This window comes from Engraulis encrasicolus, chromosome 2 (assembly GCF_034702125.1).
Source record: "Engraulis encrasicolus isolate BLACKSEA-1 chromosome 2, IST_EnEncr_1.0, whole genome shotgun sequence".
Classification (NCBI taxonomy): Eukaryota; Metazoa; Chordata; class Actinopteri; order Clupeiformes; family Engraulidae; genus Engraulis; species Engraulis encrasicolus.
The window spans coordinates 30,608,816-30,623,516 of NC_085858.1; the positions used below are offsets into that span (position 1 = coordinate 30,608,816).

General features: G+C 41.3%; 1 protein-coding gene across 1 annotated transcript in view; it reads right to left on the bottom strand.

Moving 5' to 3' along the window:
- Positions 1 to 917: 917 nt before the first annotated feature.
- The window catches only part of hid1a (HID1 domain containing a), a 29,830-nt gene continuing 16,046 nt past the window's right edge, over positions 918 to 14,701 (bottom strand). The window contains exons 13-19 of the mRNA XM_063214752.1: positions 14,670 to 14,701; positions 13,416 to 13,649; positions 12,841 to 12,992; positions 3,473 to 3,559; positions 2,812 to 2,903; positions 2,444 to 2,602; positions 918 to 1,561 (exon numbers count right to left, since the gene is read on the bottom strand). The exon at positions 14,670 to 14,701 is cut by the window's right edge and continues 133 nt beyond it. Of these exons, the coding sequence (XP_063070822.1) occupies positions 1,498 to 1,561; positions 2,444 to 2,602; positions 2,812 to 2,903; positions 3,473 to 3,559; positions 12,841 to 12,992; positions 13,416 to 13,649; positions 14,670 to 14,701 (820 nt within the window). The 3' untranslated portion in view covers positions 918 to 1,497. The remainder of the gene's footprint in view (positions 1,562 to 2,443; positions 2,603 to 2,811; positions 2,904 to 3,472; positions 3,560 to 12,840; positions 12,993 to 13,415; positions 13,650 to 14,669) is intronic.

Here is a 14,701-nt window from a genome sequence, read left to right on the forward strand (position 1 = left end):
GCTGTAGTACTCAAGTCAGTCTCTGTGGTCTTGGACACTGAAAAGTGACTCTGTCTTGACTAGGACTGTATTATTTTTGGCCTTTGCCTCATCGTGGACTCAAACCTCTTTGGATTTGGACTTGACTTGGTCTAGAGAGTCACAGTCTCGGACTCTAAAAGGAGGTCTTGACTACAGCCCAGATTGGAAATGCCAGAATTACTGTATCTGAACAGAGCAATAATGTTTCCCTCTGACCAGCAGTCCAAGTTGGGAGAAATGGCCGTTGAGGATTCAAGGAATATTTTTTTTGGGGAGAAAAACAGGGTGCAGACAGACACCTTCTAACACATCAGCACCGCATGTTACTGAGTAACGCACACAGTACCCACTGCAAGGCAAGCAGTAGCATTAGCAGCGGGTAAATGCATAAAGCTTGCCTGTAAGCTTAGCCTAGCACTCTACTGCAGCAGCACGTCTAGCATAGTCACCAATCTACAGTATTGCAGCATAGGGGTCGTACTACTGAACACTGGCAAGAGCAAGCTCACAGCCCATACACTGTAAAACATAGCAAGTCAGCTAAACGTAGAAAGGTAAGTTGCCCTGCTGCCTTAAGTTTGTAAGTTAACCCAACACAAGGCTCAACTCAATTCAAGGCTTTCTCAAGATGAGTTAACTTACAAAATTAAGGTATCAGGGCCACTTACTTTGTACGTCTATAGAGTTTAAATGGCTGCACTGTTTATAGTGTAGTAATCACAGAAGTATAAATGCTTAGACACTGTCAGTCTGCCTCATGGCACGCACGAACGCACGCACACACACACACACACACACACACACACACACACACACACACACACACACACACACACACACACACACACACACACACACACACACACACACACACACACACACACACAATAACTTATTTGAAAATCCATAGCTGATAAACGGTACAAACAATTAATCTGAGTTACGGTACATATAGAAAGTGTCTGAATTGACTGTAAAAGACAGAGATGAGATTCTGGCCACAAATACCATTGCTGCCCCCCACTGGCCAAGCTTTGAAAGTACAAGTGGAGAAGTACCCTGTGGTGCCAAAGGCCAACAGAGGCGCACAAAGCGACACGAACGGAGGATGGAGAAATGGTGGCGAACAGAGCAAAACAGAACACGGTCCAAAAGCACCTGGTGGAGGTAATGATGGCTGACTTAACATAGAGAGAAAAAAGAGGGAGAGGGAGAGAGAAAGAGAAAGGCTCAAATGGTACAAAAGACAGAGACGGGAGATGGAGGGGTGTTGGAGTTAAGATGTAATAATAAAACACTGAGGATTTAGAGGGAGAGAGCGTACCAGAGAGAGAGAGAGAGAGAGAGAGAGAGAGAGAGAAAGGCGAGGGAGAGAGAGAGGTATAAAATGTAACACACAGAGGTTTGAACGCTGATAGAGAGAGGCATGCTGGGATGTCCGTAGCTGTGGTCTTGGTCAGGGTTCCCCCTTCGCTCTTACATTCTCTGGATCTCAAAGAGGCGCACGTCCGTGTCGTACCAGATCGGAGGGTCCACGTTGCTGGAGGACAGAGAGAAGAGCTTCGCAACACTGTCCACAGCCTTTATTAACATATATTTTTCATAAACATCTATGTAGGTGCACTCACACACACACACACACACACACACACACACACACACACACACACACACACACACTGTTTCAATTGTCAGCACAGAACACAGATCTGCACTCTCTTCTCTCTCTCTCTCTCTCTCTCTCTCTCTCTCTCTCTCTCTCTCTCTCTCTCTCTCTCTGTCTGTCTGTCTCATATACCCTGGTAGACTATTTAGTTGTGTAGTCATTTTTTTCAGAGAATATGAATGATAACATAACCTGGGACAAAGTCATTTAGAAAATGACTCCAACATATAACTTTTCAGCCACTATTAACACTACATGTGGGGAACAGTCAAACAAGGCCTATGACGAAAGTTACATCAACCCTTTCTGGGAAATATGGCGGTGGATCACTGATGTTATGGGTATGTAATATGAGCTACAAATGGACACTAGACTGCTCATGGAAAGATGAATTCATTAACTTGTCAAAAATACTGGAGGAAACTTTGCACTCATAAGCCTTAACCCCTTAAGACGCGGCTTTATGCATTTGTTGTTACCAGTATGGTAATGACCAAGTCGTGGTGCATTACTAAAGGACATGTGTTGTGTCATAGTATTGTAGTGCTATGGTAGTTACATTTCAATGACTATTACAGCGTGCCACTGGAGGTACGGCGCGCATTAAGGGGCTACAGCTGCTCATGGGACAATGGTTGATAATGTAAAGTGAAGGTTCTGTAAGAGCACCCCCACCCAACCCCCAAACACACACATAGACAAACACGAAGACACACACACACACGCACACGCACACACACACACACTGAGCCTTACCGGAGGTAGACGACGCCCCACATGTAGGTGCGGAACCACATGGCGGTGCCGGCGTTGGCCTGGTACTTGCGGATGAGGATGGGGTGCGGCACGGGCAGCAGCCCCACCAGCGTGCCATGCTGGAGGAACTTGAGGATCTCAGACTCATCCGTCAGGCCCCTGGGGACATCAACGCACACACACACACACACACACACACACACACACACACACACACACACACACACACACACACACACACACACACACACCCACACACACACACACACACACACACACACACATACACACACAAGCGTCAGCCAAGTGTATGTAATATAATGTAATATAATGTAATGTAATGTGGTGTCATGATGCTGAGTCCTCACTTGTCGATGCAGATCTTCTCCACTTGAGGCACGAGCACCTGCAGCAGTCTCATGATGGTCTGCAGAGGCAGCTTGGACTTCCAGGACAGGGCCTGAGGACACATGAGGACATTAAAGGACAGATTAGACATCCAGGACAGGGGACACATTAAAGCAGCATTATATTACAGGACAGGGCCTGAGAACATATGAAGGACACCTCACATTAAAGGACAGGGTGTGAGGACATACAGTATGGGGACATTAAAGGACACAGGAGGACAGGGCCTGGGGACATATGGGGACATTATATTACAGGACACACAAGGACAGGGCCTGAGGATATATGGTCACATTAAAAGACACATTATATTAAAGGACAGGACACATTAGACATCCAGGAGAGAGACTGAGGACTTACTATGGCGACATTAAAGGACACATAAGTTGGATTGGTGCTATGTCATAGTGGTGTAGTACTATGGTAGAAAAGGTTTTTTTCAGTGACTATTACAGCTTTCCACTAGTGGAATGTTGTGAGTTAAGGGGCTACGATAAGCTACTTCAGAAAAACGTTTGATTACATGACCACATAAGACACACACATTCATAGTGTCACGAGCTCTAATGCACTGTTACGCACTGTGCCATAGTATTAAGCGTTGCAGTGTGAGTGGCCTACCCATTCAGGTGTGGGGTTCCAATAGGAGCAGGAAGAGGTGCTGGATAGCCGACGCCTCTCCATCTCTGCCTCTGTATAGAATACATCCTGTAGACAACACACAAGCATATACGTACATGTTAACGTCACATCACAGCACCACACAGACTACAGTATGCCTCTCCATCTCTGCCTCTGTGTAGAACACACTCAGCCAGGCAATGCACGCACGCACAACTAGCAGTGTGTGGCATGGAACGCTAGTAAACCTCCCTCCCGAAGCATCATATCGGACTGGTCCTTTAGCTCAGCACTATCGTGCTGTGACTTCCATACCCAAACTGACGCGTTGACTAGGAGGTGGCGAGTTCGAGACTCGAGGGGGACGGACTGCGCGGGAGCACCTCAGTTACACACGCACGCATGGACACACGGACACACACACACACGTTAACATCACAGTCCTAGTAAGACTAAAGACTACATAGGCCTCTCCATCTATGCCCCAATACAAGACATCCTGCAGAGAGGAAAAAAGGGGAGAAAACAATACTAATCCCCTAGCGCAGCATGTTATAACCTTAATGTCACCAAAATTGTAATGTCTATGTCTTAATCTGTTACTTAAGGCTCTCAGCACTGTCATAGCAATGTTGTTATGATGTAGCTGAGTATTTTCAGCAAATAGTGAATAGGCCCGCCGGCGACCCCATCTGCGCTAAGAGGCTACCATCACAACACATCACCACTAAGACTAAGGACTACAGATGCCTCTCCATCTCTGCCTCTGTGAACAACTCATCCACAGTAGGCCACAAATAATGAAGCTAAAAAAGGGTTCGAAAATCACTTGATTTATACTTTTATCCACTTTCAGAGCTGTAGCTCTTTTGAATGCTCTGTCTGTATGCGGGTGGTTGACGTTTAAGGGCGTAACGCCAAAAAAAAAAAAGGTTTTCCAATTCCTGAAAAAATTGATTGAAAAAATGGGGGAAAAAATAGAAAAAAATAAAGCACTTAGTGGTCCGTGGAATTTCGCCTAATTTTTGCGAAAATGTGTCCTGCATCAACACATTGCATAGGCATGTCACACCGCAGGAAAATTAAGTCGCACCACAGGAAATTCACTGCATTATGGCCATTTTAATCCTTTTGTATACATGACTGACATCTGAGCTCATGCTAACTTGATAATGATATTGTGTTTAATCTCAATATGTGTTCTCATTTATTAAAAAAAAACATATTTTCCTTCTATAAGAGCAGTCACACCACAGGACACCATAAAATGAACCTAAGCATTGCGTGGCAGAAACCAGGCCCGTCACTAGGTCTGAGAGACAGGGGGGGTTTAGCCCCAGAGGAAGAAAATGCGCTCAGCTCACCTGCTAAGGTTTTGTCTATGAATTCATTATTTTAAGAGCAAAGAAATCCTGCACACTGTCCATTCCACCAACAAACTTTAATACATTGTTTCGGTCATCCGAGCTTCTTCATGTTGTATTTAAGTTTGTTGGTGGAATGGACAGTGTGCAGGATTTCTTTACACTTAAATGACAACCACACTAAGATAATATCCTACGCACCTGCCCACCTACAGAGGTGTGCAAAACCGTCTTCTTGAACGATTATTTTAAGAGCACCATACCGATTTTTAAACACTAGTTACAGTGATTTTTTTTTTTTATTCACATTTTTATGAACATTAATTATATGTAAGCTAAACAAAACGTTTCAAAATGTTTCAACTGATGAATATTATGTACGGAAGTTAAAATGATTAGATAAAAATGCCCAGAGCATAATTTACACAAGGACTAGGAACTTTAAGGAGTTACTAATTGCGCGTCTCCAGGAGAAGCAGTGGTCAGGAAGCGATTCATTCAAACAGGTTCCTTACTTGGAAAACTATGCATCCCCGGCAGATATTAGGTCATTTTTACTCCATTAGTAGCTATTTTAATCAGTTCATGTGTGTTTTCAAACTGTTAAGACAAATATTAAAGCTCAACTATAATTTCAAGACAATGTCAAATGGATTTATTACACAGGTGTTGTGAGTGAAAATTGGTACTTTGGGTCTGGAGATTTCATCCGTGTAAGTAATTACATTTTTCTCGAGGTGTTAGTCACAAAGCACAACCCTCTACCTGTTTCCCCCCCGCATAACATATTCCTGTCCACCCTGCTTTTATTGCTGTTCAGTAGGATATACGTAAGTGGCATTAAACAATAAATAAGCAAACAGGAACTTGTATTCAGATTAACTTGCCTTCTTGCTCATTCGTATTCAGTGCTTTACTGCATTTGTTTTTGGAAAAATGAAAAAATGATTTAGTTTTTTTGCAAAATCGTTAAAGGCGGGGCTAATACTAATGTAGGCGGGGCTAAAGCCCCCCTAAAATAGGGCTAACAACGGCCGTGGCAGAAACATTGCAATATGAAGACATATTAAGAGGTTAATAGTCACCTTAAGCTTCCACAGCACTCTCCAATAACTGAGGTACTGACTGGTTAGGAGCCAGTCTTTAAGACCCTTGTAGTTGGCCTTGCAGCTGCCCGTTCACAAACATTGACATACATGTCACCCCACAGGACGCAATGTGTGTTACGAAATTGAACTTGTAGTTAATATTACTCACTGATTCTTGAGAAAGTGGCTAAAACAGGTTGTAATCTTGAAAGAAAAAAATGAAGTGAATTACAAAATAATATGGTATATCCTCGTAGACAAAGGTCTTGGCTTTTCAGAAATGCACAAGGCCAATCTCCCCATTTTGATTTTTTTTTCAGAAATCAGGTTTTTCTCTGATCATACCTTGTTTTTTGTCAACACCGTCAGACACAATTAAAAGCAATAAAACGTGTATTGATTTGGTTGCATATGTATCTGGAGTTTTTAAGTGATTGTGTGTGTTTTTTGGTTCACACATACGCCTTTAAATGTTGAAAATTCACTTTCATTCTATTTTAATACTGCTTCATGTGTTCTAATTTAAAAATATGTGCTGTCAGACAATGCTTACTTAATGCCTAAATAGATCAAACAATTTTTTGTAATTTCACAAATATTCGTGTAGGATTAAATTTGCTATTACTTTGATAATTCAACAACTCCAAAGGAACATTTCGTAAGCACATTCATTTAAAATGTCCAAAACTCCTTCTTACGGTGGTGACTTAAAAACTGACAGTGATGACAGTAATCTGAAGGTGGTGAAAGTGACCTAATTATTACCTACATTTGGCAAAATAAATAGCCCTCTCAAGTCAATGACATCTAGCATAAACACTTTATTTGTGTGTGTGCACAGTATGTTTGTGCATGTGTTTTTTCTTCATTTGTTAGATACTCTAGGAAGTAGGCCTAGATTATTGAAAATGTGGCATAAACAGGTTTTAAGTTGTTCAAATCCAAAATATAGAGGTGTATTATCACAGATGAAGGTCTTGGCTGTGCAGTGAATGTATTGGCCAAGCTCCCCATGTTTTACATTTGTCATAAAATGGGCTCTCTCTTGGTTTTGTCACCAGCGTCAGACAGAATTAGAAGTAAAAACATATGTTTACTATATTTAAGTGAATTACTTTTACAATTCAACATAATTGTAGATACTTATTGGAAGCATATTCTTAAAACTTGTCAAAAACATGTAAAACACGTGCTTTTTTGTGAACTACATCAGATGTCACCACCGTCAGGTTTTGTGACAAAAAACCCTCCAAATGCACCTCAGTGGAGGCTGCAGTATAAGTTTGGCTCACAATTATTACTAACATGTCTGGTAATGTTTCATTAACCAGCACAATTTAGTAAAATATGGAACAAGATGATGAGCGGAACAAAATCTGACGGTGGTGACATCTGACGGTGTGAGACAAAAAAACACTCTTTTACATATTATGCATTTTTTGCTCACATTAGCCACTTCGTTTTCAGTCTGTTTCTTTGGGGCTTCATGCCGCTTCTGAAAAAGTATATATAATCAACATTAATGTAACATAATACTATTAAAACCCCGACGGTGTTGACAGTTTATGGTTGGGACAGTACCAGTGTCCAAACAAATTAAGAAATTGAGGAGAAATTAGTAAACTTGCAGGAGTTTCAGTGATGGTGAAGTATTCAGTAGAGCTAAAGGTTTGAAAAGGGGTCCTAAGTAATGACAATGACCTTGTGCATACCTGATTTTATTGTCTTTTTAAAAAAATCTGACAGTGGTGACTAATATGCTGGACACACTTTGAGCAATCAGAAAATAGTAGTAAATATTGCTTTACACGCGCTATGTGATGAATTACATAAGATTGAATTCTGATGCTGGCAAATCATTCGTCTTGGTGCTACTCGATTTAAGTGCTGCTTTCGACACAGTTAATCATTCTATACTACTACATAGACTGGAACACTGGGTTGGCTTTACGGGCATAGTGATCGACTGGTTAAAATCGTACTTACAACAAAGAAGTTTTTTGTCGCCATTGGAAGACATACTTCATCACCAATGTCTCTGGATTGTGGGGTCCCCCAGGGCTCCATTCTGGGACCACTACTGTTCAATCTGTATATGTTGCCACTGGGACACATTATCGAGAATAACTCCATAAATTACCATAGCTATGCGGATGATACCCAGCTCTACTTATCTATGTCCCCCAATGACTACACCCCCCTTGAATCACTCTATCATTGCAAGGACCAAATTAACAAATGGATGTCTCACAATTTCCTCCAGCTGAACACAGAAAAAACTGAAGTAATTATATTTGGGAAAAGAGAGGAGAGACAAAAGATTGCTACTATCCTTGAAACGAAGGGACTGAAACCAAGGGAAACAGTTAAAAATCTTGGGGTCCTCATTGACAGTGACCTAAATTTCAACAGTCACATGAAAGCTATTACTAAGTCTGCATTTTATCACATAAAAAACGTCTCTAAATTTAGGGGCCTGATGTCTAAACATGATCTGGAGAAGCTAATACATGCCTTCATTTCTAGTAAAGTTGATTACTGTAACAGTCTTTTTACTGGCCTCCCAAATAAGACCATTAAACAGCTTCAACTGGTACAAAATGCAGCTGCAAGGGTTCTTACAAAGACAAGGAAGTTTGACCACATTGCTCCAATTTTAAGATCGCTGCATTGGCTCCCAGTAAGCTACAGAATTGATTTTAAGGCAATGCTACTTGTGTTTAAATCATTAAATGGAATGGGACCCACATATCTACTGGATATGTTTCAGCTGTATGCACCGACCCGGTCACTAAGGTCAACGGAGAAGAATTTGCTGGTGATTCCAAAAGTCAAAACAAAGTGTGGAGAGGCAGCCTTTAGCTTCTATGCTTCAAAGCTTTGGAACCAGCTTCCAGATGACGTAAAAAATGCACCCACTATTGATAGCTTTAAATCTAGACTCAAGACAAAGCTGTTCTCAGATGCTTTCTTAAATTATTGAATGAAAAGACGGTAAAATAAGAGAAGACAAAACCCTGACAATTCTAGACTCTATCAGGTAAACGGAAAAAAGGAGGCCAGACTCCTCTGTCGTCGAACAGTTAAAATCTGAAGACTGCGTATGTTTTTCAAGGTTTTATGTTTATTTATGTTTTATTTTATTATTATTTTTACCTTATGTTTTATCTTAATGTTTTAAATGTTTTTTGACTCTAATTCATTTCCTTCTTTCTTCCCTGTTTTCCTTTCATTTACATTTGTTAACTTTGTGAAGCACATTGAGTTGCACCTGTGTATGAAATGCGCTATATAAATAAACTTGCCTTGCCTTGCCTTGCCTATGTGCATATCTGCAGAACCACTTCAATATGGACTTTCACATCATGGTGATGTTATTCAATAATATCAGTGATTTTTACATTTTAAGTCAATTGAAATGATGATGTCTGTCCTTGGGACAGCTGTTTTTACAGGGTGTGGGCAGGTTTATAGCCATGAAAAGTAATAAAATCACACTTAAATATTTCAAACGACTGTACATATGTGTAACAGACCCCTGGGTCTTCACCTGGATTCATTTTGTTCATGAATATGTAGTTTATTTTCAACAGAATTGGCAGTTAATTGCTGAGACATGTTTTAGCCGCTTTCTCAAGAATCAGTGCACTGTCTTGAGTTTTTTTTCACATTCACATATCTTAATATAAAGTTAATATTTATGCAATCATACCAAATGCTTCATACATTATTCAAAATGTTGTTGGTTAATTTATATATATATTATATTCCAGGTTTCATTAATGTTACAGTCACACCGCAGGATATTTGACATATAAACCTTTACATATATCTTAACAAAAATGTTTCTTCTCATCTAAGACTAATATGAAACATAATGTATCACATATTCTTTCATTGACATTTGTTTTTTAAAGGAAAAATAACAGTGTTGTAGGTTTTTAACCAATGTTACGAAAAAACAAGGTGTCACGTCTCCCACCCATGCTCCAGTAGGCAATGTGAGTTCATATAAGGACAAGTCCCCCCCACCCAGAGTCCTTGGTCCTTCATGATGTTGACAGGTTTGCAAATTCCCACGCCACCCACAGCTCTGAATATCATGGAACACCATTACCTGATCAAACAAATATCTGCTAAAAACAGCAGTGGCAATTGGCTTCATTTCAGCTAAAAGAGGCTGTCTCAGGAACAACACTCACACTTCGTCTACCCTCACTTTTGGCGTTTTTCTACAACTAAGACTACGAAGACTTCTGTGAGCATAACTACCGCCACCACTGCTGCTGCACGTAACAGACACTATAGCGTTGTTATGATGAAGTCTGCCATCACACTGCTGATGCTGCTGCTCTCCATGTGTGTAGCACACACTCAGAGCCCCCAGACTGATCTTCAGGCAGAGATCCAGAGCACTGGGACTGCTGCTGCTGCTGACATCTCTACCCAGCTGGACATCTCTGCTGAGCTGAAGGAACTCCAAGACGTTGTGATGGAGCAGAGAGTCATTCTTAAATTAACTCTAGAGGACCTGGACAACATGGAGGCTGAAAATGAAGCTGTGAAGGAGAGACTGGTGGCCAGTGAGACTAAGGTGGGGGCTCTGACGGCTGAAATGACAAACGTGAAGACAGAAAATGCGCTCATTACAGAAAGACTGGGGGCCAGTGAGATGAAGGTGCAGTCTCTGGAAACGTTAAATCAAGTGCAAGAGGCACGGCTGTCTACCAGTGAGGCTGAAATTCAGGAGCTGAAGATGGCAAAGGCAGCACACGAGGCAAAGCTAGCTACACACAAGGCAGAGCTGACAGCACTGGAGACCAGACTAGTAGCCACTGAGACTCAAGTAGTCAATCTGGAAGAATACATTAAAGACACACCCAAGGTGGCATTCTCAGCAGGCCTGACTAAGTCAGGACACATTCAAGCTGGGAATACTTGGACAAACGTGGTGTTCGGTAATACTATTACAAATGTTGGACAGGCTTACAGTACTCTTACAGGTGTCTTTACAGCTCCGGTCAGGGGAGTCTACTACTTCACATTCACTGTAATGGATCAAGATAGATCAGGCTGGGTGTCCGTCCGAACACTTAAGAATGGACAGCAGGTCATGTATAACTCAGAGTATGATGATAATGGATATCGTATCCATGGCTCCAATGGCCTGACTCTGCAACTGGAGGTGGGACACACAGTCAACCTGCAATTCGCTGCTGGACACAGGCTCTTTGATAATGGTGGCAATTTAACCAACTTCAGTGGCTTCCTGCTCTTCCCTCTCTGAAGAGATTAACACGATGGTATGACATACACATGAAATACTGTATGTCTTGAATTATCACGATTAAATGAAACATTGACATCCTGATCTTGTGTTGAGTAATTTGCGAAAAAGTAATTTGTGAAAATGACTACTTTTTCTGAGGTAAAAAATACCACCAAATATATTAAAGGGGTATGCCACTATTTTGGAACTTAATACAGTTAAAATCGTTGGCCAGGGTTTATAAAGGTGGTAAAGTGTCTTATTTTTCATGTAAGCCATTGTCTTGCTTTAAGACAAGTCAAAAGAGGGAGCATGTCGCTAAGCTAGTGAAAGTCAATGGATCCGTGTAGAATGCTACACGGATCCATTGACTTTCACTAGCTTAGCGACATGCTCCCTCTTTTGACTTGTCTTAAAGCAAGACAACGTCGCTTAACATGAAAAATAAGACACTTTACCACCTTTATAAACCCCAGCCAATGATTTTAACTGTATTAAGCCCCAAAATAGTGGCATACCCTTTAATATATCACAGCCTTTATATGAAACATGAGCTGTCCAATATACTCACTATACCATCTTCCAAAACAGTGCCATGTGCGTATGACGAAAATACTTTTCATGCACTATTACTGTAAACACTTTTTCATGTATGATTAAAAATATTTTGTGGGAGCACAGTGTTTCTGTTAATTGGCACTGATTCACACACCAGTCTGAGTCTTCTTTAACATACTGTGCCATCATGCTGCAAATCAAGAACAGCAATTAAAATCAGTTTGTTTGACTGCTGTACAAAAAATCACTTCGATAATTCTGTGTTTTTCCTTCATTATATTTTTTCAACATGGGTGACAGGTTTGCCATTTCTCACAACACCTACAGGTGGTAGGAACCATTATCTAATCAAATGTGTGCTAAAAAAAATTAGGTCCCATTCCCCTCTCGTCAAGCAAAGAGTAAAGCAGCTAAGAAGCTCATTTTTATTAGGCTAAGAAGAACAATGTAAAATCTTCAAACAGCACTTCACAATGGAAAATAGCAAGTGGTAACTATAATTTATCTAGGCCTTGTAACTTAGACAATATTTTCAGTCAGACTTAAGATGTATGCTCATACCTGATTCTTAATTCATGCCATAGGAATACAAATATTTGTGAACAGTAGCCTACTAAACTGAACAGAAAAGAACACCATCGTTCTGATTATATGCATGAATCTGTGGTTTAAGGTCATTATATTGCTGATGGAACTGTATCTATCTATACGTAATTTGTTAACGTGCTGAATTTCAAAAGGGTGAATGGGTTTGCTAACGCTCTATAACAGGTTCATTAACTCATTCAATTTTGGAGACCAAACCATGTTTACATTATTTGAACGGGTTGATAGATCTTCACCAAATCTTTTGTGCTGCTAACCATATAATTGTAAATGTATTGATTATGTATTTGGAGGCTTCAGATAGTCAAGATGGCAGTGGCCTTATGCAGACTACTATAACTACAGGTTTTGGGTATTTTCAGGATATACCTCTAACATTTGGGAGCGGCTAGGCCTAGTTACAAGAGTCTCACCTCATTGTCTGATTTGGATATTGTGTATGTCTCACCCCATTGTCTGATTTGGATATTGTGTATGTCTCACCTCGTTGTCTCGTCCTGAGTTGGACTCTGTGTCGCTGGCCCCTGCGCTGGTGCTGGGTTCGACCTCTCTGTCCTTGGGGGAGTCCATACGAGGGAGAGCCACCATCGTACCGTCCTCACCCACCTGGGACTTCTCCGTCAGCTTGTCAATGCCTACAGGACCAGCGACAAAAACTTTTGATGATGATGATAATGATGGTGACGATGTTAGCAATGAAGGCAATGAATTGTACTATATGTATAGTCTTATGGTCATTTCAGCCCTTTCACTTATTGTGAAAGACTGTGAAATACATCTGACACTATTTGTTTAGTGACGATGCACTTTAAATAATAAAAATAATTGTTTTTCTATCTGACTAACTGACTGACTGATGAAATCAGTGGTTCTGAACCTTTTTTGTACAAACGCTCTTGGCGTCATTATAAGCCTGCCAATGCCCCCTTAGTATTAAAAAACGGCACCAGACTAGCGTTGAGTGTTACAGGCTCGACGGGCACGGCATGGAGATGATCACCTGTGTGTGTGTGTGCGTGTGTGCGTGTGTGCGTGTGTGCGTGTGTGTGTGTGTGTACCTGGAATGGCGACTAGGCTGGCCTTGAGTGTTCCGGGCTCTGCGGGCACAGCGGGTCGGGAGCCCTCCATGGAGACGGTCTCCTGGGAGCTTGTGCGGGAGATGGCGTGCGTGTCAGGCTTCTGCTTCTTACGCTGCAGCGCCCGCTGGATGGTCGCCGCGTCCGTCGGCAGGTTGGCCAGCTGGTGGAACACGCTGCGCTTGCGGATGATGGCGTACACAAGATTACAGTTGCCTGCAAAGAAGAAGAAAAACGATGCAGTCAGGATGAGGAGAAAAACAGTGAGACTTGCAGATCATGGCGTACACTAAGTTACAGTTACCTGCAAGAAGAAAAACAATCACGATGAAGAAAAAAATCGAAAGAGTCTTATGTTATTGAACAGCAAAATAAATTCAATTTTTTTGTATAATGTCTAGCAAAAAACACTTTAGACATTAACCATCATCTCTGCCAGTGTTTGGAATACAGTTGCTGTACATCATCATGGTATGTGAGTACAATGCGCCCCGGCAAGTAATGAAGCTCCTACTTCTACTATTCTATAGTATCCTCCTATTGAAGCATCATCCCCATGATATTTTATTAAAACAATCTCCCTAGTGAAGCTACTCTTGTGCTATTGTCTTATTGCGGTGATGGCACCATCGACCTGGTACTCTACTATCTGCAACTGCAGAAGCAAAGGCCACGATACATGAGTACAACAATCTCCTCAATGAAACTATCACTGTACTATACTCTTGCTAAAATTGAGTCTCACTATTGAACTGGTACTGGAACAGGAAAGTCTGAAATATAATCATCTATAACATCATCACCATGATATTTCATTAAAGCAATCATCCTAGTGAAGCTACTTTTCCACTATTCTCTTAGTGAAGTGATGGCACCATCGACCTGGTGCTTACTGTAAGTATCTGCTACTGCTGAAGCAATGGCCATGATATTTTTATCACAACAATCTCCCTAGTGAAGCTACTCTTTTGCTATTATCTTATTGAAGGGCACAGGGCAGCCATGGCCTTATGGTTCAGGAAATTAACACCTGATCAGACGGTTGCAGGTTCGAATCCCACCCTTACCTCTCGCTACACCTCCATCCATGGCTGAAGTGCCCTTGAGCAAGGCACCTAAACCCCACATTGCTCCAGGGACTCTAACCAATGGCCTGTAAATAACTGTCAATCGCTTTGGATAAAAGTGTCAGCTAAGTGTAATGTAGTCTGATAATGTAATGAAGTGGTGTCTAACCATCGAACTGGTACTGTATGATGTTGTTGAAG